Below are 24,835 nucleotides of genomic sequence, written 5' to 3' on the forward strand. Positions count from 1 at the left end.
AAATAAGGAAAGAAGAGGCACAAAACTCTGCTTCCAAGAAATCCCTGCCCCAAGTAATATATATTCCACTCCCCACTTGCCACCTGTCAATAAAAGATAGAAACCCAACTCCCGTGGGACACAGCTCTCTCTCTTGTGCTCACGGGCTCTCTCACATCTTGGGAAGTGACAGTCACTTGAATAAACTTTCCCACTTATGTTGCTCATCTGCTGTGTTGTGTGTCTGGCCTTGAATTATCTCTCCCGACATGACCAAGAACCTCTGGCGACCTCTCTGGGATGGGCTGGGTCAAGGCCCCAGGGCCTGGGGTTTCCCCAGTTCACCAGGCAACAGAGTCTGCGGCTGAATTTTGCTTTCTTCTGATGTTAAGTCTCCACCCCACGGTGAATACGGGATGTATGCTATGCCCACATCACTCAGTGCACATGCCACATCTCTCCTAATGAATGGTCCTAAGTTTCTCTGCCCTTTTCATCTATATGTGTGTGACCTGAACTCCCAGGATTACAAAAATGTGTTCCCTCCCACTTTGGGGAGGTGGATCTGAGGCTTGTCCTTTTGTCTCCTCCTTTGGCTGCCTCTTGAACAAACTCCTTGCTGCCGACTTGATGTGTTGTTAGTGGTTGACTTTGCTTTGCATCGGGCAGATGGACTTGGGTTCGGTTACACTGGGAGATCATGGAAAGAAGACAAGAGTTATGGACGTTTTCTAGACCTCTGTGGGTTCTGGAGAGATCTGTGTTGACTTTGACAACCCTTGCAAAGGGTTTCCCAAAATAAGTAAAAAAGAAACAACAGCTTATTTTCATATCCCAGAGACTCTCAAGTAAGGCGGCTCATTCCCCACCAAGATTGCTTCTCCTTCTCATCTTTTTCCAAATGCTTTGTGTCTGTGTCTGCCCATGGTTCTCTGCCTGCCTTGGTCTTTGCCGTTTTGACTTTGTAATGCACAGAATACTTGCCAGGGCCAACTCAGGCCAGGCCTGATCTCCTAGTCTTCTACTCTATACTCCATGACTGACAGCAGTGTTTCCTCATGGGGGCCCCGCTGCCATCTGGGGTGCACCAAGTCTTTTCTGGATGGGTTCCCTTTTGCACCACAGGAAGTTCTGCCTGCAGCCTGCAGCCTGTAGCTGGGGTTGGCACTCTGAAACCACCTGGTGGACCACACTATCACCCTATAAGAGAAACGTTGGTATAGACTGACCAAGATGGCGGCAGTGTTCCCCTCAGTTTGACTCACCTTGAGACCTGTTTCTTCCATACCCTGGTCTCCTGACTTCCCTCTTCTTAAAACATTTACTTAAGAAAGCTCCTAATGGTGAATTCTTTCTCTTCCCCTTTGAGATGTAAATCTTTTCAAAAGTCTTTTTGCCAGTTTTACAACCTAGGAATGTCTTTCTAGTCTCTTTGAAATGTAAACGTCAAGGGAGCTACTGCCTATATCTCTTAGTTCCTGGGGAAGGGTGGCCCCTCACTCCAAGTTGTAAAACTACGTCCTGCCAGGAAGAGAGGAGAAAGTTTACTTTTCCTTTGGGTAAAGTTGTTAGCAAACACAGATGGCCTCGCATCTCTTCTATCCTACTCTTAAAAACTCGCCATTGTGTATTTTACCACAATTAAAACACAACACATGAAAAACAACCCTCTTCCACTGTTTCAGCAGAGTTGAGCCCAGACGGAGTTGTGGCCTTTCTCCCCTCTGCAGTATCCTTGAGTGAAATCTTCCTTGCCTGTTTAATGTCAGTGTGTAATTTTTGCTTTGACAAGATGAACCCTTGAGGGTTGGATCTCTGGAATCAGACTCTGAGGGATCAGACCCCAGCTCTGTCTCTTACCAGCTGCACGACGTTGGGCTGTTAACTAATCTTTAGCTTTAGTTTCTTCACTGTGAAAATAAAGCAGAAATTAGTAATAGCATTTACTTTATAAGAGGTAAATAAAGCACAGGGAGCACTTGGCCTTGAAGTGTCTGTTGCCCAGGACATGTTGGCCAGCGTTTATGTTGTTGTTAGTGAGGCAGGCTTGCAGAAAACGGGAACAAGCAACATATTTTCTGGGTTTTAATTCCTGCTACCTGGATTGTCTATTTTTGATTCTAAACTTTTTGGATACCAAAAAGAGCCGTTCTATTCATACACAGATTTTGGTACACTTCATGGCCGGAATTCCATTTTTCTCCCTTTCAGACAACAAATGTTGATTTTTCTCTTTGCTCTCTCAATGGCACTGAATTTCAGATGGCAGGGGAATGATCCATTCAGGATTCTGGAATCCAGACAGGGTGAGGAGCAGCTGACCAAACAAGCTATATCATCAAGTTTGGGGAAGTTGGGCTGTTTTATGGGGCTACTGGCCCAGCGTGGTTCAGAGAATGGTCATAGTACTCCGTCCTCATTCGTCAGGAGGACAACTCAGCCATGAACTCAAGGGGCAGCTCAGGAGGAGTTTCCTGACAAGCTGCTGGAGGAAGAGCAGGTTTGCTCTGAGTCCTGAGGACAGCGCTTCTTCTGTCTCCAGCCAGCCTTCCTGCAGAACACAAAAGATCCTGAAGGAATGAACGTGGTTTCTCAGCTCCTTCTGGGCCACGTCTTACACAGAAGGGAAGGCCTTCTTTAGCCAGAGGGATTTCAGAAGAGGTCAGAGTCGAATGACTTGAGCCTGGACACTCGTCATTAGTTAGGATTCTCAAAGAGCCACTGAGGAGCTTGAATGTTCCTAAGCCTTCCAAAGCAGCCTCCAGCTCTCCTGAACTCTGACCTCCTCCTTAAGCTACTGCTAAGCACAGTTACATGCGCTGGCCTGTGGCAATCAACCCCTACACCAGCCACCCTGCCTTGAATAGCCTGCCTGGTTCTCCCTTATGGCTCACACTCTCCAGCTCCCTAATGGGGTGTCAGGCTGGCCACCAGCTGCAGGCCGAGGTCCCAGCAGATACCCTGCCCCCTCACAGCCCCAACACTGCTTCAGCCACCAGGGCTCCCAACTCCCCACATGTCTCTGTGCCAAAGCACGCTCTGGCTCTGCCCAGCCCAGCACTGGTCATACCTAGATAATGACTTTGAGCGTGCCTGCTATTCTCTACCTCCTAAGAAAAATATGGCCCTTGGCTGCCATGGAGGATGTAGGTCTGAACACCTGGTCTGGTTGAGGCTATAGATCACCATGTGGTTTAAGTGTCTTTGCTGGGCCATCCCAGCAGCTCATCATATGCTCCTTGTTCCTGCTGGACCAACAACATGAGAAAGTTTCCTCCGCGTTTCAGACAAATACCAGCAGATGCTTCTTTCTTCCCACATCACTCTTCATGTTTAAATTGGTTTGTTACTTTTTGACTAAAGCAGAATCAGAGCCTCGATAATAATTCTCAAAGTAATGAGAGTTAGTGCCTAAAGACCTGTGTTAATCCTCTTTCGATGACAGCTTTTAATTACATTTTAGATGTGGAGTGAGGGGCACTGTTCTATTTCTTCAGTTGCTTTGAGAAAGGAGACAGGAAGCTGGCCTTCCCTTAGAGCCCACTCTGTGTGCAAATCCAAGAATGAATTCCAGTCTGTGTTAGCCTTAGGTTGAGGCAAGCCCCTCTGTTCTAGAATGGGGAAGGAGCTGTTGGGCAACTTGGCCACGTGTCTTGGCCGTGACGCTGATGCCCATGTGATGTTTACACATGGACGCTTTCTGTCTTCTTGGTCGACTGAGAACATTCCTGGGTCACTGTGTGCTGCTGTATGGTCACTGAGGCAGGTAAGCAGAGTAGCTGCAGCCTGACTTTGAATGTCAGGGGGCGTGTATGCATGGGAACCTTCCTTCAGGGCATGTGGGTTAAAGTGAACACACATCAGGTCAGTACTTTAGGAAAGAAGAAATGAGCCAGTTGGAAGCAGGTTCTGTAGGAGGGGGTGAGCGTTACACGGATACACGGAGATAGAAAGCTAAGGGAGTAAAGGTAAAAGCAAAGATACGAAATAACTCATATTTAATGAGTCTGACTTCATGCCAGGCACCCTCCAAACAGTGCTTATTCTGGACTGTTTCAGTCCACCCTGAGATGTAGGGACTATATCCCTCTTTATCATTTTAAAAATGTTTTTATTTATTTATTTTGAGAGAAAGAGAGAATGAGCAGAGGAGGGGAAGAGAGAGAAAGAGAGAAAGAGAATCCAGGCTTTACACCATCAGCACGGACCCCAATGTGGGGCTCGAACTGTGAGATCACGACCTGAGCCAAAAACTAAGAGTTGGGCATTTAACTGATGGAGCCACCCAGGCACCCCTGTATCTCTTTTTAACATGGAAATACTGAGTAACCTGCCAGTGGTCCCTCAGCCTGTAAGTGGCAGTGGTGGGATTCAAAGCCCACGTTATCCACATGACACAGCGCGAAGGATGACCTCTTGGCAACTGAAGCTGCTTTAACCCATCTCTAAACACGTAATCACAAATGGTTGAAGCTGGAGGACATTCTGGAGACCAAAGAATCCAACTCCTTTATTAGACAGGGGAAAAAGGAGACTCAAGAGGGAAAGTGGTGACACGCCGTCAGGACAGAGCTTCTAAATGAGAACTGAACCCAGGATAGCTCTCCGGGTTCCCGAATCCCTACTGAAGAGGTTTGGGATAACAGTCTCCATGATTTCACAGCTGTTGAATTGATGTTCTCTTTGGAAACTAGCTCCTCTCCTCACCTCCCCTGGGGTGGACGTCTATTGCAGAACAGTAATTTTCATACTGGCGCAAAATAGCTTGTGTCTGGGAGATGCGCATCATGCCTGCCTCTGAGATGACAGGAAATTAGAAATGAGGATGCGGACCTCCTTGTTTCCGTAGAGGGAAAAGCAACTGCTGACTCATCATGGCGGCCCACTGTTCTGAAGCTTCTTTTCCAGGTCACCAGTGGTTTTAACATTACTAAAGTCAAAGCATGTTTTTCTAGCCTTGTTTTATGCATGGCACCGGATGTTATTTGTCAATAAGAAACCCAGAGAATGGCATGAGACTGTCTCTTCCCGTGACACCCCTCTCCTGGTTTTTCCTTGCTTGTTCCCTCCATTCCCCTTCAGCCTTCTTCCCCAGGTGCTGTGTTTCTGGCTGTCTCTTAAACTGTTCTGTCGAATTCTGACCTCAGCCCTCTACTGTTCTCTCCTTATAAGCTGTTCTTTCAAGAAATCAAAATTCCTTCCAAGAACATAATAAATGTTCCCCTCTATCACTTTCCATTTATAACTTTATTTTGTCTCCAAACTTTTGAGAGACAACTATAATCCATGGAAAGAAAGGAATAAAAAGGAAAGTTGGGACAAGGTCAGAAAAAGAAGAAACTCAGTCAGTGAAGGCCACCCATTATGAAGAAAACCAGGTAGAATTTAACCAGCATGCTTGGGATGGACAGGATTGAGGACAACAAAACTTGTCCCAGGTAATCTGGGCAAGATGTATGGATAAAGTGGACTTTGCTCATAATATTCAGCAGGAATCAGTGGACCTGGTATTTAATTAATAAAAAATAATTTTAAAGTAATGTGCAATTTTGAGAACTATAACATGAGGGCAGGATTTGTAAGGGGTTAGCTTTTAATTGGGGTCAAGGAGTATTTTATTTTGAAATCTATGACTCTTACATGGCCCCTGACAACATGGCTTGTTAACAAATCAGTCTTACTTTCAGAGCTAACGGACTAAGTTAACACGTCTGTAGTCTGCCTACCTTGTACCGAAGGAGGTGACATCTACTTTTACCTTTCCTTTTGTGACTTTCCAATGTTCTTAAAGCATTTCAGCACAATTATGAAAGACACTGTGGGGCTCCGGCCCTTGTTAAAATTAGCTGACCCTCAGTGAGGCCCTAGCATAGGGTGACAGGTGGTAGGCCTATGGACAGCAACCAGGTCACGTCTGGTTTTGCTTGGTCTGGGATTGCCACAATTGACTGACTTGATCAATTAACCCCAAGAAACTCGGGGGGGGGGGTCTAAGGTGGCACATAGCCAGGAAGTCCTTCAAATTTGCTCTCTTGTCATTCAACAGAGGAAAAACAGCTAATTTCTTAAAACGTTAGTGTTCTGGAAAAGAAAACTTAATATTTAGTTGTGGAAACAGGTATTGATCTGAAAGAACATGAGCTTCAGCTGCAATATGTCAAAAGCAAAGACTACACTGTGAGGTTAGATTGACTTCTTGCAAAGGATGCTCAACTTTTGCTCTGTTTAAATTCCTGAGTGTTGATCTCTTTCTCATGTAAAGATATTTTGTATGGGGAAATTCCCGTCTGTCTCTGCCTAGAACCTCGAGGATGCGCAGAGAAAGGAATGGATTTCTACTTATCATTTCATGCAAACCTAAACTTAGGAAGCTCATTTCCTTCTCTTTCTCCCTCCCTCCATCCTTCCTCCCTCATAGTTACAAGCGTCCTAAATTATCAAAGAATTTTCGACAGTCCTGAAGCTGTAGACCTAACATTGCACAGATCAGAGACCTCAGAGATACCCCTCTGATTTTGTAGATGAGGACCTTGAATGCTGGAGAGTGGAGACTGAGCCAGATTTAGGTCTCCTGATTCATCTTCCTGTTCCATTCTGTCTTGCTAGAGACTACAAGAAGCCTAGACTCCCTGATTCATCTTCCTGTTCCATCCTGTCTTGATAGAGTCTACAAGAAGCCTACACTCTTACTTTTGGGAAGATTTCTATCAAAGCACCCCAGAGACAGCTCTATTTTTTCCATTGTGAAGGTAATTAAAACCAACAGGGGGAAGACATGAAGGCCTTCCTATTACTCACCAACAAACAGCTGGCTGTAGAGCTCCAGGCGGGTGTGACCTTCGGTGGGCGCCTTGCGGACCTGCTGTGGCAGCCGATCCACCTGTAAGCTGGCTTGCTTCACATTCCTCTCCGCGGTGACCCGGTGCCACTGGTCATCATTGAGCGGGGAGGGCGATCTCACCACAATCTCCACTGGCCCGTTACCGACATCAAATGAAAAGGACACTTCTGTGGCAGCTGAAGGAGCAGAAAGCACGAAAGGCACATGAGTATTTTCCTCCCAGATACCAGATAGCAGTGATTTCTAGAGGAAAAACAAAGCCCGTCATCACTTGCTACAAAAACTCGTGGCAAAATCATTTGAGGAAGGAGAGAGAAAACATCAATCCACTATCAATGAACCATATTTCCTCCAAGGGGAGGTAAATATACTTGGATTGGGCACCAGGAATACATTTATTTTCTTACTCCATCTTTAAAAGCTTGTCAAGAAGTTACCGTCGGCGACTCTTTCCAGATAAGCAAACCCAGACCCGGAGAAGATCAAGCATGAGCTGAGTGTCTTATGTTTAGGGAGTAGTGGGGCCAGGACCTAGACCCGGGCTTGTCAGGTTTCAGAGCCCCCGATCTGTGGATTACTAAACACAATGCAACTCTTCAGTAGCTCCCAAGGCAGGGACTCCCTCCTGGAGAGCTTTATGAAACACCGATGTCCAGCCCCATCCCCAGGGATTCTGGCTCAGTTGGTGACATAGGCACTGGTATTTTTAAAAGTATGTTGGAAAATATTAATATATAGCAAGAGTTGAGAGCTACTGTTTTGGGAGAGCTTACACAACTGCATTTCATTAATGTAGTCATCACAATTCCTGTCGAAAACTAGGGAGGCAGGAGTCTTGAAGCAATAAAGGTGACCGGTGTCCTTTTTGGGTCACTGTGGCTGTCCAAAAGGTAGCTCAAGATTCTTGCAGAACAACTCCTTTCCTGAACTATTTGCTGTACGCCTAGTCATTTCCCATCTGGAATGCTGGATCCTTCTCATAACGTACCCTCCAGCACTGACCACAAGTCATTTCTTTTTTCATAGATCTGCTCAAGGTCCATAACAAATCACCTTTCAATAAGAGACAAATGGATCAGGGTGGTTTGCTTTGGCAACTTCGGTTGTACGTAGTTTCTTACTTCACAGTTTAGGTTTTAATTTCCTCAGTGACCACCTAACGTTTCATAAAGCATGCTTTTCAAATGTATACTTTTTTCTTGCGATTGGCAGGAAGGGAAGCTTAATGGAAAGGCCAAGGCAGCACACAGGTCCCCAGCTCCTTTGGCTTGGTGAGTTCTTTTCCACATCAAAGACATGGCATTTCCCAACTTTGCTTATAAAGAGACTCAGCTCCTTTATCACTACGGCTTCTGCCTAATCTCTAAGCAGTTTAATTAAATATCTGTCATTTTTTTCCCGGGCTAATGGAAAATTCAGCTTCTTTGGACTGGTACCATTTTGAGATGGTGTCACAAGCAATCAAACTTCTAATTTAAAAACCATAGTGGTCCAGATTCTCTCAGGACCTCGGCTGTTCCCTGCCTCTGGGTCAGGCCCCTCTGAAAGCAGCATTAACTTTATTAAGCCACAGGGATATTAGATGCAGAGCTCAATTTAATCAACCTAATTGTACCAAGGAATTTTGATCCTTTATGTTATTAGCAGGAGGACTTTAATTTTAACACCTGTGGTGAGTCTACACGTACCCTGGTAAAGTATCTCCTCTATATGAAGAGCTCATGCCTCCAGGGGTCACTGTGATTTGGTGGAAGCCAGTGACCTTCATGAAGGTATCTACGGAAATACCAACGCACATTGACAATCACACGACTCGTGGACTGAATGATCTTTCCCTGTATTTCTGGCATAGTCGGGGGTGGGTGGGGAAGTAGCCTCAGTTCTAAGATTGAATCTGTTCTGTTCTTGTAGTGCTATGGCTTAGCAGATGCATTTTTATTTTATTTATTTAAAAAAATTTTTTTTTCAACGTTTATTTATTTTTGGGACAGAGAGAGACAGAGCATGAACGGGTAAGGGGCAGAGAGAGAGGGAGACACAGAATCAGAAACAGGCTCCAGGCTCTGAGCCATCAGCCCAGAGCCCGACGCGGGGCTCGAACTCACGGACCGCGAGATCGTGACCTGGCTGAAGTCGGATGCTTAACCGACTGCGCCACCCAGGCGCCCCAGCATTTTTATTTTTTTAATTAAAACTTTTTTAACGTTTATTTGTTTTTGAGAGAGAGGGAGACAGAGTGTGAGAAAGGGTGGGGCAGAGAGAGAGGGAGACACAGAATCCGAAGCAGGCTCCAGGCTCTGAGCTGTCAGCGAGCCTGACGTGGGGCTCAGACCCACAAACCGTGAGATCATGACCTGACCCAAAGTCAGATACTCAACCGACTGAGCCACCCAGGGGCCCCTAGCAGGTGCATTTTTAAATGCAAGTTGTCAGAGAAGCAAGAATGCAAGGGTTCCTGAGCTAAGTAGGAAAGATGGTTTCATTTTAAAGGCATCAACCGCCATCAGGGAAATAGAATTTAGGGATAAATTGAGTTTAACCCTAAGGTTTGACTTGAAGGGTAGATGCTGCTCTAATTGCCTCTCCTCCTCTCCTCCTGCTACGATGAATTCTTGTCCAGGTCTTTAAATTGTCACGATTTGGAGAAACCTTGAGTATCAACAGCAAACTAGGAAATGTCTCTACTTTTTTCTCTACTTGTCACACTAGATCCCCTGTTTCTGCCTCCGCTGGATCATGGTCTTCTTTTTTTTTTTTTAATTAAAGATTTTTTTTTTTTTACTATTTATTTTTGAGAGAGAGAGAGAGAGAGTATGAGCGGGGGAGAGGCAGAGAGAGGGAAACACGGAATCTGAAGCAGGCTGCATGCTATCAGCACGGAGCCCGACGAGGGTCTTGAACTCACAAACTGAGATCATGATCTGAGCCGAAGTCAGACGCTTAACTGACTGAGCCACCCAGGCATCCCTGGGCCACGGTCTTCTTAACATCAGTGCTTCACTCTAGCAAAGAAAAAGGTCTCCAGGCTCCTGCTGCAAAGCTCAGTCTTCTCACCAGTTGCGTGTACTAAGAGGTGCTCAATGTCAACGGCCTCTAGGAGCAGATTCCTCCTTAAGGAGCCTCTACTCAGGCTCTGATGTAGAAATATTCACAATTTGAGTACAGCCCACATCCCTTCTCTTGCTTCCTGAGGGAGGGGCTGTGGGCCCAGTGTGAGAGCAAAGGATCGGGCTCCTTTGCCTCAGTCATTCAATGTCAGCTCCCCTGACTTGGCTGAGGGACGCCTTTGCGAATCTATCTCCTAGTCAAACAGCAAGTGTGTTTTAAAAGCTTCTAAAGTTCAGTTTGTGGCTGATTGCTCTTGCTCTTCTGGGTGAGAGGAGCTAACATTTTAAAAGAGATAATTACAGAGAGAGTCAGGGAGCAAATAAAAGGGAGGCAGCATAAAAGACACCAGAGCCAATGACACTGTCCTTGTTTAATGTGGGTCTCCACTGGAGACCGCAGTGTTGCCCTGTTTCTGCTGGCAAAAAAAGAAATTTCTTACATGCCGGAAGTACTCTTACTTCCAGAAATAAGTATCTGAGAGTGGGATGTATCCAGCGTAGCTCACTGGAAAGACGACTGTAGCAAAAACTGATGGTTGTCTTTCTATCAGTGGCAAGAACTGGAAAGTGTCAGAGATTTCACCCAATTCATAAACTAACAGCTTAGTCTCCCGTAGTTTCCTGTGTGCTGGCAGCAGACAGAAGACTCCCGGGTCAGAGACAAAAGATGTTATTACTCACAGCACAGCAGGCAGTATGCACTTCAGCCCCCCTGCCCCCCATTCTCTCTTGTCCCCCAAGTTTCATGGGGGCATGTGGAGCAGCCCACAGGGATGCTGTACATGCAGAGCTCATGTCATAGCCGAGGAACCTGAACTTACCCCATTGTTTTAAAGGGGCTGCTAGCAAGCTAGCTCTTTTTTTTTTTTTTTTTGCCCTGAGGAGAGACATTAGCTTATCCTGGTCAGGAGACTTCTGCCTTCTGAGACCATTGGCCAGCCACACATCCTTAGAAAGGTACCAACAAAGCCATTAATGGGGAGACCCATGGAGAAGTTTCCTCCAATAAACAGCCACAACCCCCTTTTCTAATTTTGTCCCAGAATCTCTCTACTCGCATAGAATCTTAAGCTTCAGCTATGGATGCCCCTCCCCCAGACCCAGAATGTGTATCTGGATTTGTCTAAGTTACATATGGCAGTTTCACCTTCCTTGCCAGGAACCTGCTTAGGATGGGACATATCATTCCCTCCTGGCTAATAAGATATGAAGAGATTCTTTAAGGCTCTTTTGGGCCACATTTCCTGGCTCATCAGAGATAGACAACCCTTTTATGCCCCTTGATCCTGGGTGGAGGTTGTGGTTCCTAATGTTGCTGGAACCATCTTGTAAATCAGAAATGCTGAGGAGAACAGGGAGGACAGTGGGATAAACCAGGGTCTTTGGTGATGTTGGTCAGCCCCTAAATTATTCCCAGAGTCGCTCAACACTTTTCATGCGAGACATCCACTATTGTTTAAGCCATTTTGATTCCAGCTGAAAGCTTGTAAACTGTTATAGGGAATGGTTTGGGAGTCAATAGATGCGACTTCTTGTCATAGCTTTACCTTTTTCACCTTTTGGGCCTCAGTTTCCTGGTGTCTGAAATGAGGATCACATCTATACCTTTCCCAGAGTTTCTGTGTCCAAAATGTGTTTGAAAACACTGAACTCATCTCTAAGGTCCCTTCAAATGGCAACGTGCTATGATCTAATTTTCAAGGGATTCAAAGAGAACTAACGAAGGGAAATATAGCTAGTCTTAATGGTAATTTTAGATCTTGAATCCTTACAGGGAGAAAAGAGATTGCATGAAAAGAGAAAGGCACAAGGTGGCATGTTGGTGTATCGGAAATTACCTTTGAATCAATCTGGTTCCTGACTTCATTTGAGTGACTTAAAACCATAAATGGGACAGAACCATGCACAGCTCTTGGTCCAGCCTCTCACGGTCCAGCAGGTGGCATTCTTTACTCTCCTTGTAATTCAACACATGTTTTCTTAAACAAATCACCTCCAGGCTTACTGTACTGAGTCACAAATTTAACAACAGACCAGAATAGTGGACTTTTTGGCTCTCAGCTCTCCAAGCAGGCGAAGTGACATTGAGACATTAGGTCATTCAATATGGAACAGGTAAAGAGAAAAGACAGGGACAGGTATGCACAGTGAGTTTGCTGGGAAGACCCATGAATGCTGTTACAGTTTTGATGATGATTTGTTTCTTCCATCTTAAAATGAAGTTTAGGGACTGAGGATTATTCCGCACAAAATCTCATTTGACCCATATAACAAAACTGATAATAGGTAGAGCAGATATTTTAGCCTCATTCTACAGTGGAGAATGTTTGGATATATTTTCTTCTTCTTCTTCTTTTAAATGTTTATTTATTTAGAAAGAGAGAAAGTGTGCGAGTGCACGGGGGGAGGGGAGAGGCAGAGAGAGGTAGAGAGAGAATCTCAAGCAGGCTTTGTGCTGTAAGTGCAGAGCCCAACGTGGGGCTCAATCTCACGAACCTCAAGATCATGACCTGAGTTAATCGAATGAGCCACCCAAATGCCCAAATCTTCTCCTTCTCATTCTCCTCTTCCTCCCCCTTCTTTCTCTTCCTCTCCTTTTTCTCTTTCCTCTTCTTCTCCTCCTCTTTCTTCTTCTTCTTCTTCCTTTTTATGAAGGCAGGGCTAAGTATACATCAGGAAACCAAAGAATTTACATAACATGAGAGGGTCATGAGTTGAGGCAGGAACACTGAATATAGAGTCACTGTGAGAATCAGAGAGATGAGGGAAAGAAGGAAGAAGTAAAGAGAATATCTGTGTTCTTATGTAAGGCCAAGTGCTCCATCTTACCCTGGAGGCTGCCCACTCCTTCTTACCTACTCAAGGACACCAGTCCAGCACGTCTCCCCTCTCTTCCATGGCACCAATAATTTGTTCTTTGCTGGATCGCTCCACATGAACATGTTGACATGTCTCTACTCTCAGCAGCCACCACCACTACAGAATCTTTCTCTTGACCTTATTTCTTATTTCTTTGCTCTCTTTAGTTGCCACATTCCTTGAAAGAGCTTCCTGTAGTCTCTGTATCTGCTTCTTCCCCTCTTAGCCCTTCTTTAACCCCATCACATGAGGCTTTCTCCTCCACTACATCTGTTTCTGCCCCAGGGCCTTAGCATTTATTGTGCCCTTTACCCAAATAACTCTGTGGCTTCTCTTTTGCACTTATGCTCACATGTTATCATATTAGAAATTCCTTCCCTAAGCCTTTTATGCTAAATAGCGAACCCCTACTCTCAGCTGCCTTTTTTCCTTTATCCTGATTTTTTTTCCACGTATGTAGCACGTATTGTATCACCATCTGGCACAAAATATATGTGCTCCTGGCCTCACTGAAACAGAGACATCTTCTGTTGTGTTCATTGTTGTTATATATATCCTCAGCACCTAGAACAATGCCTGCCACAGAGAAGGCACAAGTTGTGAATAAATGAATGAATGAATAGAAACACTCCTACCAAGGAGGCCAAATGATTATAATATATATACTCTGAATCAAAGAAATCCAGGCAAACCATAATTTAGGAGACAGGCATATACAAGGAATGTCATCTTCTGTTCCACAAGCCTCTTTCCTAAGAGCATAAAGTAAGAATGTATGTTTTCTCAGACTGGGGACAAGATACATTAGTTACACCAGTTATTTACAAATAGAAGAACAGTTGAGGATCAAAGGCTTATCCAGGATAAACCCAGCAGTGCAGTCAGAAGCATATTCTGAGGCTTCTGTCACAGAGATTCTCATTCGAAAGTTGTGATAGGGCCGTGGAGTCTGCATTTTGTTAACTCCAGGGTTCCTGATGCAACTGGTCCTGGAATCCTACTTTGCAAACCACTAGGATCCCCAAGTTCCATTCTGGTAGTGAGGTCCTAAGAATTGGAGTTTATCTCCTCGCCCGCAAAGGAAATATGTTCAAAACTGTAGAGTGAAGAGTTTCAGTTTGCTTAAAGAGTGAAGTCCAGGCATTGCCCTTGGACCTGGGAGGGCAACATCTAAACCCCTGGAATGTTGTGTCTTTGTTTGCCTGAGAGTCTGACAATGTGATCTAGGGTGGGAGCTGAGCACGCCAGATAGACCAACGATGTAGGGGAGGGTGGAGGCTTGGGTCACACAGTTCAAGCCTTGGGAGGGCTGGAAACGGAGGTGGGGTCATGTGGGCGGCCAACCGCTCCTACCTACCGGAGCCGGAGCCGGACTAAAGATCCTGAACACCGAGGCTCGTTTGGACAACTCCCTGAATGCGCTGTGGGCGTCAGAGGTGTGTGTGAGGCTGCACAGGCTATGGATGGGCCTTCTAAGTTTGTGGTTGGGCTCCCTGCAAAACCCAAACAACCACTTCAGTTTGCAGGTATGTGACTGAACCCAATAATGTGAAGGCCGGAGGACTTTTGAGAATGGATTCGCCTTCACCTCCTAGAAAGGGAACTGAGTCTGTGAGATGCTAACACGCAGTCAACACTAAGCATAGAGAGTTGGTTTTTCTAACTATACTATACTGCCTTTCATATTGTACAGGAAATAAAAAAAAATTTTTTTTGATGTTTATTATTTTGAGAGAGAGGAAGAGCAAGCATGCACATGTGTGGGGGGTAGGGAGGGGCAGAGAGAGACAGAGAACCCCAAGCAGGCTCCATGCTGGCAGCTCAGAGCCCAACATGGGGCTCAATCTCATGAACCGTGAGCCGAAATCAAGAGTCGGATGCTTAATTGGCTGAGCCACCCAGGCACTCCCCGCCCCCAATTTTTTATAATATAGTCTATTTTTTCTTTATAATAGTCTTAGCTTGTGAATATAGAAATTTTTAGAGCCAAATATCATATTCACACCCCAAAATTCACTGTTAAACATGTCTGCAAATGAACACTGGGAAGGAAAATTTATTTGAAGCCTTTTGGAAATTCTTCAAGGAAATGCCTGGAGCTTAGGAATCAATGTTACGAACTCTTTTTAAAACCTCTGGTTATCTTGATAACCTCTCGAGTATGAGAAATATTTCTCCTTATGTATTTTGGCCTCTAAGCCTTTTATGATGGTTAAAAAATAACTTCACAAACAAAGATATCCACAGAGAAAAGGGAGTTACCACTGGCCGTGCAAAAACAGAGAGCTGTCTTTAAAATGCAAAGCCTTTCTAATTTTAGTTTTCTCCACACATTCAACCTCCTTCTGAGAATAGCTTCTTGAATATTAATGGACCTGTACAGTTTAAAAAGGAAAAAGCCAAAAATCTTTCCAAAATGACATGAGGTGCCAAGCAGGACCTGCCCTTAGTAAGGGACATGTAGACAGGTTTTAAATACCTTCATGTTTGGAAACAGTGGAGACTTCTGTGCTGGACAGAGAGCGCTCGATTTGGAAGAATGAAGTCCCAGAGGGTGACTGTGCGGACAGAGTGTTTGTGATAAAAGGAAACGTAGAAACTGCTCTTGAGGAACATGGAATTGGATGCCTAAGGAGTCTCCAGAGATGGAGAGGAATGTGGATTTGAAGTGAGGACGGGACCACGAAGGAGCTTTGCTCTTGACCACAGGCTCTGCTTACGTGGACACTGAAAATGAGGAAAAGCCAAAGACGTGATGCCAGGGGGAAAGGCTGAGGCCGTGGAAGACGCCTGCCGGGGAGGTGTGGGAATGCACCTGTCGGAAGTGGACAGGCAAGGAGACCGCTGTTTTCTGGTTGCCACAGACTGAGTTCCAGCCCAGACTGGGGGTCTTGTCACGGGCACTATTTCTCTGTCTCTGTTTTGCAGCCAATTGTTTTCAATCCAGAAACAATTGCCGCGTGGGCATTTCAATGCCACGGGGACTTCGGACACTGTCTCTCTAGTTAAAAGAAAAAAAAAAAAGGTGCCACATGAAGATTTTACATTCTACGTGCTCCAGACACAGAACATAAAAAGAGATTTATTCTGTTTTCCGTGACAACACCAGATGCGCGTCAATTGCGTCGCATTTGCGGTATTGGGCAAAGAGTGGAGAAAAGGGAAACCATGGTCAGCAGAGACTTTAAATGGGGATGCAGAAAGATAGGAAAGAATAGGAGGACTCTTTCCATACCGCGAGCTTTCTTAAAGGGTGAAGAACTTCCATAAAAGTTTCTTGTTTCGGAATCGCTGCAAGAGACTGGTTTCACAGACTCTCAATAAGGAGGGCAAAGAGAACGTACGGAACAGCTTAGGAAACAGGTCCCCCGCCACGGGGACTGTTCTGCTGGGCACATCCTGTGTGGCCTTCCCAAGACAGGTCTTCCATTTTCCTCATTGGGCCCCCTGTGCTGCTTGCTGTGGCATGTGAGCGAGCCTTGAACGTACTTAAGGTATGTAGTTTGCTCTTGTGTGGGGTGATGGCCTGAGAATTCATAATGGGAAGTCAGTAGATCAGAAGGTGAGAAAAATCTATCTTTTAAAAGTTAAGCTAGGGGCGCCTGGGTGGCTCAGTCAGTTCAGCGTCTGACTTCGGCTCAGGTCATGATCTCAGGGTTCGTGAGTTCAGGCCCTGCGTCGGGCTCTGTGCTGACAGCTCGGAACCTGGAGCCCGCTTCGGATTCTGTGTCTCTCTCTCTCTCTCTCTGCCTCTCCCTCGCCCCTGCTCACACTCTGTCTGTCTCAAAAATAAAAACCATTAAAAAAATTTTTTTTAAAGTCCAACAATAAAGGATCATTGATTAAATGAAGCACTTGGCAACTGAGACACTGTGCTTCCCAATCTTTTTATAACCCATGCTCCCATTTGTTGACAGAATAATCTAATTATCATCTCCAGGCACTGAAGTCCCCAGATACGGGAGGCTGATGGGGAATAAAATGAATCCCTGAAGGTCTCAGATAAACGCCCTACTCCAACAAGAATTGTTTTGGTGCATTATATTCTGTAGGTTGTAAAACAAAAATAATAGCTCTTTGGTTTTGTTTTGTTAATATAAAATAATGGTTTTCCAAACACACATGCTGTCTTAGAGATCCTGATATAGTCTCTGTTCACAGTTGAAAAAAAAAATCACTGTTGTGGAGTTAAAAAAAAACCAACAAAGCTGACATGTAATGTGCTTCTGAAATCTCATTACATGAAACAAGTTGGTTACAAATAGTAGGCACCATATGATCTTATTTTTGTAAAATATTATATATAAGAATATAGAAAAATGTTTGGACATATGCACACCAACAGAATATTGTTAAGTATACCAGCTGATTTTTGGGGTTTATTTTTCCTGCTTCTCTGGATTTTTTAAAAAAATTTTATTTTTTATTCATTTACAGAGAGAGAGAGATAGAGAGAGAGAGAGAGCGAATGAATGAATGGGGGAAGGGCAGAGAGAGAGAGGAAGACACACAATCCAAAGCAGGCTCCAGTGTCTGAGCTGTCAGCACAGAGCCTGGCACGGGGTTCGAACCTGCGAACCGCGAGATCATGACCTGAGCCGGTCAGATACTTAACTGACTGAGCCACCCAGGCACCCCTGGATTTTTAATTCATTCAACAATAAACCAACACTATTTGTATAATTTTTAGAAGTCACAATCTGATAATTTCCACTTCTTTTGCAAAGGTTGGTAACATTTTAAGTAACTCTATTCTATAATTTTAACAAGTATTTAATCAGAGAGATTAACCAAAATGCAAAGAATGGGATTTCATTTAAATACAGAAAATTAGAGGGAATATAAAGCCAAAGCAGAACATTCCTCCTTAGTTCTTTACTGGTTTTAAGATACCTGAGAAGATTGAAAAAAAAAAAAAGCGGGGGAATGGTCAAACTCTACCATAAGCTAATTTTGAACAAGGTGTGAATTTTTTTCCCCCATTAAAAATGGCTAAAAATAAGGGCATGCTATTTTTCAAAGTAAAATCCTCACAGGTCTGAAGTGCCAGCATGTTCCGATGTTTAAACTAATGTATACAGGAATCGGAATGCAAGAAGGAGCATAATTCAGTGTTATAATTACACTTGACAGATATACACTGTTTCATTATTCATTGCCTCTGGTTGCACTTACCCAGAAAGACCCTGCAGAATCCTAAGTATCAACCACTCTTCAGGAGAAGCCATTTGGCATTCTTATCAGTCCTCATCATAGGCATCAAATTCAGAGATGCAGAAAACCAAATGTGATCATTTTAACACTATCTGCAAAGGCAAGTAAACTGAGTAATTTCCCAAGAGGCCTTGGGTCCAGCCAGCTTTCTTCTGTCAAACTCTTAACACAGATATGTGGGTGGGTCATGGCTGTAATGAAAAATGCCTTTTAACTGGTCCCTAGGCTTTCGCTATATTTGTTTCAATTCCTCAAGTGCTCCATGATCTTTCTCCTCTACTTGGTTTTGCCTGTGCTATTTACTCTCTGGAAAGATGCCTCTATCTCATTTATTTGCCTGTCATTCCTCAGGGCGGATCAAGGCACCTTCTGGAACCTACCCCGATGTCTTTAGGCAAGGTTAAAGCCTACTCCTTTCCATCGTCCTGGTACCTGTGGCAGAGGCTGCTGACTTTTCATGAAAAGTTTATTTCCTCCTGTCCACAGTCACCCCTGCGAAGCTGCCAGGCATCAGGAGTTGCCTTATCCAGTCCCCAGAAATCTAGGTGGAGCTGGGTGACACCTTACCACCAACAGAATGAGAGCAGGTCTGCATGGCACCTGTCCACTCTCCCTTTCTCTGTCTGCCAGCTAAACTTTGAAACACCCAGGCTCCAGGTGTCTCCAGGAGTCCAGGAGACTCCACGTAAAAGGAGTCTTGAGCTCAAATCCCAGTGTGGAAGGGCTTCACGGACCAAAGCATGCATGTCAGACTGCTGAACACTCACTAAAACCTGGGCTTTAGTCACTACAGCAGCTTCACTTATTCCTGAGTGTGAACATTTCTTATCCCTAAATCTCTTATTTATGAGATTTTAAAAATTAACCAAAGGGTCTTCTCCATCCGGCCACTGGAATTCTAAAGGGATGAATTATACTGTAATGGTCTTACTAGAGTTTCAACACCCATCTATCAGATGGTGGAATTCTGTAATTGCTACAACTATGATGTTAAATTTTTTTAAGTTTATTTATTTATTTTGAGAGAGACAGAGATAGTGTGAGCAGGGGAGGGGCAAAGGGGGGGGGGGAGAGAGAGAGAGAGAGTGAGTAGCCCAAGCAGGCTCTTCATTGCCAGAGCAGAGCCCAACATGGGGCTCAAACTCATGAAACCGACAAACTCAGATCATGACCTGAGCCAAAACCAAGAGTCAGATGCTTAACTGACTGAGCCACCCAGGCGCCCCTGAACTATGACATTTTAGAGAAAAGAGAAGGGCTAGGACCACATGGGAGCCTAGACTGACTGGTATATGTGCCTGTGAATGTCTGAGCCACCTCCTTCACTAACCCCACCAAACTGAGTCCCAAGGAAAGGAGAGGCAGAACTGTGCCTTGCCTATCAGAAAGGCAAACAAACACTTGCCTTCTTGAGATGCTTGTCAAGGACAAGCTTGACGTTAAGAAATATGGGAAGAGATTTCCTTTGTCCTTCAACACTTCTGTTCTACATTGAATGGACTCTAGAACCTGGACCTCAAGCTGCCACACGAAGCCCTATTTTTCAGCCCCACTTAAAAAAACCAAACACACCACAAAAGTCTTTATGGTTAGCCATGGAATATGAGTGCCTTTTACGATGCTGTGTCTATTGGAAAGTATATTCCAAGGTTTTGAATAGCCAGCTCAGAAACTCCTATGACACAGTCCTCTGTAAGTCGGGAAGTACCTAAACTAAAACACAGGGCGGGGGGTGGGGGGGTGGGAAGTGAAACAAGAATATTATAGAGATAGAAATAAGTCTTCTTTTCCTAAAGGGTCCAAGAAGAATATATTTCAGCTACGACCTAAGGCCTATATTAGATTTCATGTAGTTCCTATCTTGAGTGCTATTAAAAGTTACCTTGTAATTTGAGCAAACTGCGTTTCTTCATCTGTGAAAAACTGTTTTTGTAAGGTTTTTCAAGTTGACATCCAGCTGGGCAATGTTTTGTTACCTGGTTTTAATTTAGGTGTTTGTCTGATGTCTTGCAAAATCCTAGCAATGTGATGCTTATAGTTAGTTGTCTTTGGCCCTTTGAGATATATGCCTGGTTTTGAGCTATTTCAAGTTATCTTCCCCAGTCACTCACTACATTTAAATGAATTCTGCTCCCTGATCTATTGTATCTCCTTTTTTTAACCAGCTTTGAATTAATTGGTCCCAAGCGTCATCCTTAGTTGAATCAATTCGCCAGTGTTAGTAACATGCACTGGCATTGGCATCAACTTTTTCTTCTTGAAGGATTTGTTTCTATGAACATACAGAGCCTGTTAGAGCTCCCATTGGCTTCTAAAATGGCAGAAGTAAGGTCTCTAATCTTATAACTCTACACAGCTATTTCAACTTTTCTCACCAATATTTTTAGAAAAATGAAAGAATTCTATAATAGGTGTCTTCTGTATTTTAAATCAAGATGCAATAAAAAAAAAGTTGTGTGGGCAGAGTTTCAACTGGGGGGAGACAATTCCAGAACAGGGAAAGACACAGTGGGTCATAAGAAAGTATGGGTGGCACCCAGGGACTGTCAGTAGATGGGCAGGCTAAGTTGAAGCACTTAGGCACTGTTGGAAAGAGGCAAAGTTTGTATGTAAAGAAGACTGAAAAATTAGGTTAAAGCATGAAATCATTGGCCAAGCTTAAGTACTTGAACTTTGCATTATAATGCATTGACAAACCGTCATGGTAAGAAAAAGAATGACAGGGCCGATCTGTAGATATCGGTCCTCACCAGGGAGGGCAGGTGTCATGAGGGAGGGAATGAAGTGAGGAAGAGAAAGTATGAGGCTGTTTGATTCAAGAATCCAAGGCATTTCAACCAAAGAAGACATCATGGGAGATAAAGGGAGAAGTTTGAGAAGACTTCATTATCTTTGCATTTTTGTTACATTCATGTTTTTGCGACTCGTTGGAATTGATGCTTTCTCTGGGACAATTCTGGCATGATAACATACCATCAGGAACATCAGAATAACATTTCACTGTATTAAAAATAGAGGGTTCTATCAAGATAAACAGTCTATGTAGTGTGGGGACCTCAGTGAAACATTAAATATGACTTTGATCTTTCTAACCTGGATCATGAAGAAAATAGTGATGACATTAATTAAGATGGGAAGCACCGGAGAGGGCTTTTGGGTGAAGATGATGGATTTCAGTTTTGACATATTGAGCTTGAGGTACCTATGGGTGATTCTGATGGATCCTTAATTAGAATTTACAACTAAGGGTCCATGGTTTTAGAAAATCTCCTAATTACATGTAGTAGAAGCATGTGTGTGGACTGGAATTTATTTGAAGCATATGTCATTTGTTCCAATACAATCCTCCTCCCGCCATCATGTCTAGGAGAATGGAGAACGATGGCATGGAAATTTAAGATGCTGCTTCCTTATAAGCTCACTTAGGGTGGGAGGTGGTAAGCCGCATGTGACGCTAATGGCCTCTGACCAGGTTTGTAGGATTGTTGATGCTGGAAGACACCTTAAGATGGTCCAGTGTGCCCTTCTTTTACAAGTGAACGTGACAAAGTCTGGGGAGGTCAAGCAACTAGTCTTGAGTCGGTCTGCCTAGGTCAGACCTAGATCATGGTCTCTATTCCTCTTGTTGAAAAATTGTTTTATTAGTCTTTTTTGTCCTTTAATCATTTGGGATTTTCTCATAGGGTTTTTTCTTTTTCCATTAAAGTATAGTTTACAGACAGCAAAATGTGAAAATATTAAGTGTTCAGTTGAATATATATATATAAATATATATATATATATATATTTATATATATATAGCGCCACTCCTTGGATCAAGATAAAGAACATTTCCACCACCACAGAAGGCCCCTTTGAGCCTCCTTCCAGTTAATACTCCCAATCCCCAGGATAGCCACTACCATGACTTCTATCTCTGTGGATTACTTTGGCCTGTTTTTGGATGTCATCTAAAAGAAATGAGTGTATGTTGTAATGTACCTACAATGTAATGTCTGTGAGGGAATCCTGTCTCTTAATATTGACTTACTTTTTATTGCCCTAAAATGTCTTTAGCTTGACTATGTAGATAGGCTGGGGGCCAATACAGAGACTCTAAGCACACAGGGACCTGCAGTGAGGTCTTGAGGAGCCTGTGTTCTGGATTCCAGCTGATTTTCAAAGCAGAAGTTGAGTCTCCGAGGAGGGGCAAGCTATCTCTTTGAGTGTGGCTGGAAGTGTCCTGTCCTTGGGGGCTCTGTGTCAAGGTTCTGAGCCAGAGGCTAAGGGGCTGCTACCAGAAAGATGGTTTTAACTTCAAAAGAAGAATCCCTCCCTGTACCAGGAAGTGTGAGCAGAGTGGTTTAGCCATCTCTACTATGACCTTGAGGGAGAAGAAATGAAATGCTGGGTGACAGAGGTTAAATAGTACCCAGACTGGCTGCTGCGTGAGTGGGCTGGTCAGGAGAGCTGGGTGGTCTTCTAAAGGAGCCTCTGGAATGTGGAGGAAGAAAGGCGGGACCACAATCTCTCTAGAGAGGAGATTCCATCTGGCCAGCTCTTCCTAGAAATGTCCAAGTCAAGAGACATGGCTGGACCAGTAACATCTAAGGTAACTTGGGTCAGTTTTCATATCAAGAGGACACCCTTCTCTAAAGTCTACTTTTACAACTTTAGGGTACCTCTGGCACGTATTCAAATAACTGCCCCTTCTGGGAGATCAGCAAAGAAATCTGAGTAAACTTAATCTGACTTTGTTGTTCACCAATTATTTGTATATCTTCTAATACCCAAAATTCAAGCAGCTAATACACTACATAGCTTTAATACAGCACAAATTTCGTCTTTAAATTGCATCTCTGAACTTTTTTCTTAGTCTATAACGAAAATTGAAAAACTAAATCAGAAGCTAGAGACATTTTTTAAATTAATAAAACTGCAATAATGTTGCTATTCGGGTTTTTAATTTTTTTTGAGGATGCAGTTTTCTTTCTTACGTATTTGAATCACCAAGTCAGAATCATTCTCCAGATCCCAAACCTGTCATACAAACTGAACTCACAGCTGGACTTGTAAACAGTGGAATCACTAAAATTCTTCCTAAATCTACATTGACAGCCTAGGTTGGCCTTAGAAAATTAAAAGAAAGTGAACACAAATTAATAAATTTTGTTTCATACTAGTTATTAATAAAACTTTATATATATATAATTTATATATATATTAATTATATTCATTTATTTATATTTTAAATATATTTATATATTTTATATAATATATATTTTATATATTTTTATATATTTTATATATATTTATATTTTATATATATAAAAAAAGCACCATAAATAACATCCTAATGGTTTAACAGCCCAGCTAAGTGGAATTAGACATTTTTCATGTTTATATAAGTGAAGCTCTTTTAATATAAAAGTTGTTCCAAAAAATAAGTAGAAGATAAATTGCTGTTAGTTTACTTCTTCTGATTCATCAGTTTCCATATATTGCAGAATATTTGCTCTCTGCCTTTCTCGAACATATGTATTGCAGAAGGCTGCATCTTGGAAAATGAAAGTTTTTCCTTAATACCTTTTCCTAAGATTAGCAGGACATTAGGCTGCTGCCTCCACATTTTTGTGGAGCTATTCCTGCTAAATGCAAATATTTTCTCCAAGTCATCTGAAAAAGCTCAAACTTGGTCATCACGGAAGCTTGTGCTAAAGTATTACAACAGTTTCCCGTTGCTTTTCCTGAATGTTTCCTAGTCAGTGAACGTGTCTTTCAAAAATTTTCCACCGTGTCCTCTGAAATCTCTCTTAAAATGTTCAGCAAAAATAAAAGCTTAATTTGTAACTGTGAGAGGTGATGGATGTTAACTAGGGCTCACTGTTTTGCAATATAAAAATACCGAATCATTATGTTGTACACCTGCAGCTGATATAATGTTACATGTCAGTTATATATCAATTAAAAAAGAAAAAAAAAAAAGCCCTCCATGGTCACTGTGCATCATCAGACATTTCCAACGGTTCCTTCCTCTGAGTGGAGCCCACCTTCAGGGAACCTAATGTGCAAGCATCAGCACTGAAGCCACTTTTTCCTGGTGGGGCTGAGAGGGCACCCGGTTTTATTCTTCACTTCTTAGGGCTTCCATTCTATGGCACCAGCGTCTTTGTTGAGCCATGCATCCCCCCTGTGACACGTGCTTGCCCTCCCATGCTTCCTGCCGTCATCGTTTGAATCTGAGAACTGGAACATTTGCCTCACAGGCTCCGTGTCCCCTCCATCCGTTGCCCTCACCACCGGGGGCTTCATCCATGGGGTGGATGACCAGTGAGCCCTCTGGCCTCTCTGTTCCCTGACTTTCTCCACAGCCTTTTCATGCAACCGAGAATCGCACTTGTGTGGCCAGACTGTGCAACTCAGACCTTCTTATCACCTGACCTGCTTTCCCGTGAGATCTGGAATTCTGCTCTCACCAGCCATCAGATCTGTCCTTCTATCTTCTGGTGTGTTATTTGTCCTCAGTTTCCAACACCAGCCCTTCAGTCGTGGTGATCCCCTTTCCCACCTGGATTTTCCATGGTTCTCCATCTCACTCACTCGACAAATACCTATTTGCCAATTCCTTTGGCATCGTGAGCCTGAAATGTTCTTTCCCACTCCTTTGGAGGCTCAGTTAAAACGATATAATCTTGAAAGGACCTTTTCCTCTTCTCCAGGTGGATGTAACTGTTGTTGCATTTGGGCAACCACAGTATATCGCTTGTACTTCTAACACTTCTTTCATCTTACCCAAAATATGGTTCTTTATGCTGGTGAGTCTCTCCCGCTAGATTGTGTGTGCCTCTAGGACGCG

The 24,835-nt window shown here is 43.6% G+C and overlaps 1 protein-coding gene across 2 annotated transcripts in view; it reads right to left on the minus strand.

Annotated features, from left to right (window-relative positions):
* Window positions 1-24,835, minus strand: part of CNTNAP2 (contactin associated protein 2) — a 1,948,817-nt gene that overhangs the window by 220,251 nt on the left and 1,703,731 nt on the right. For both annotated transcript variants that reach the window (XM_027075690.2, XM_053217934.1), the window contains one exon: window positions 6,778-6,996. In XM_027075690.2, the coding sequence (XP_026931491.1) occupies window positions 6,778-6,996 (219 nt within the window). The remainder of the gene's footprint in view (window positions 1-6,777; window positions 6,997-24,835) is intronic.

Source organism: Acinonyx jubatus, chromosome A2 (assembly GCF_027475565.1).
Source record: "Acinonyx jubatus isolate Ajub_Pintada_27869175 chromosome A2, VMU_Ajub_asm_v1.0, whole genome shotgun sequence".
Taxonomy (NCBI): Eukaryota; Metazoa; Chordata; class Mammalia; order Carnivora; family Felidae; genus Acinonyx; species Acinonyx jubatus.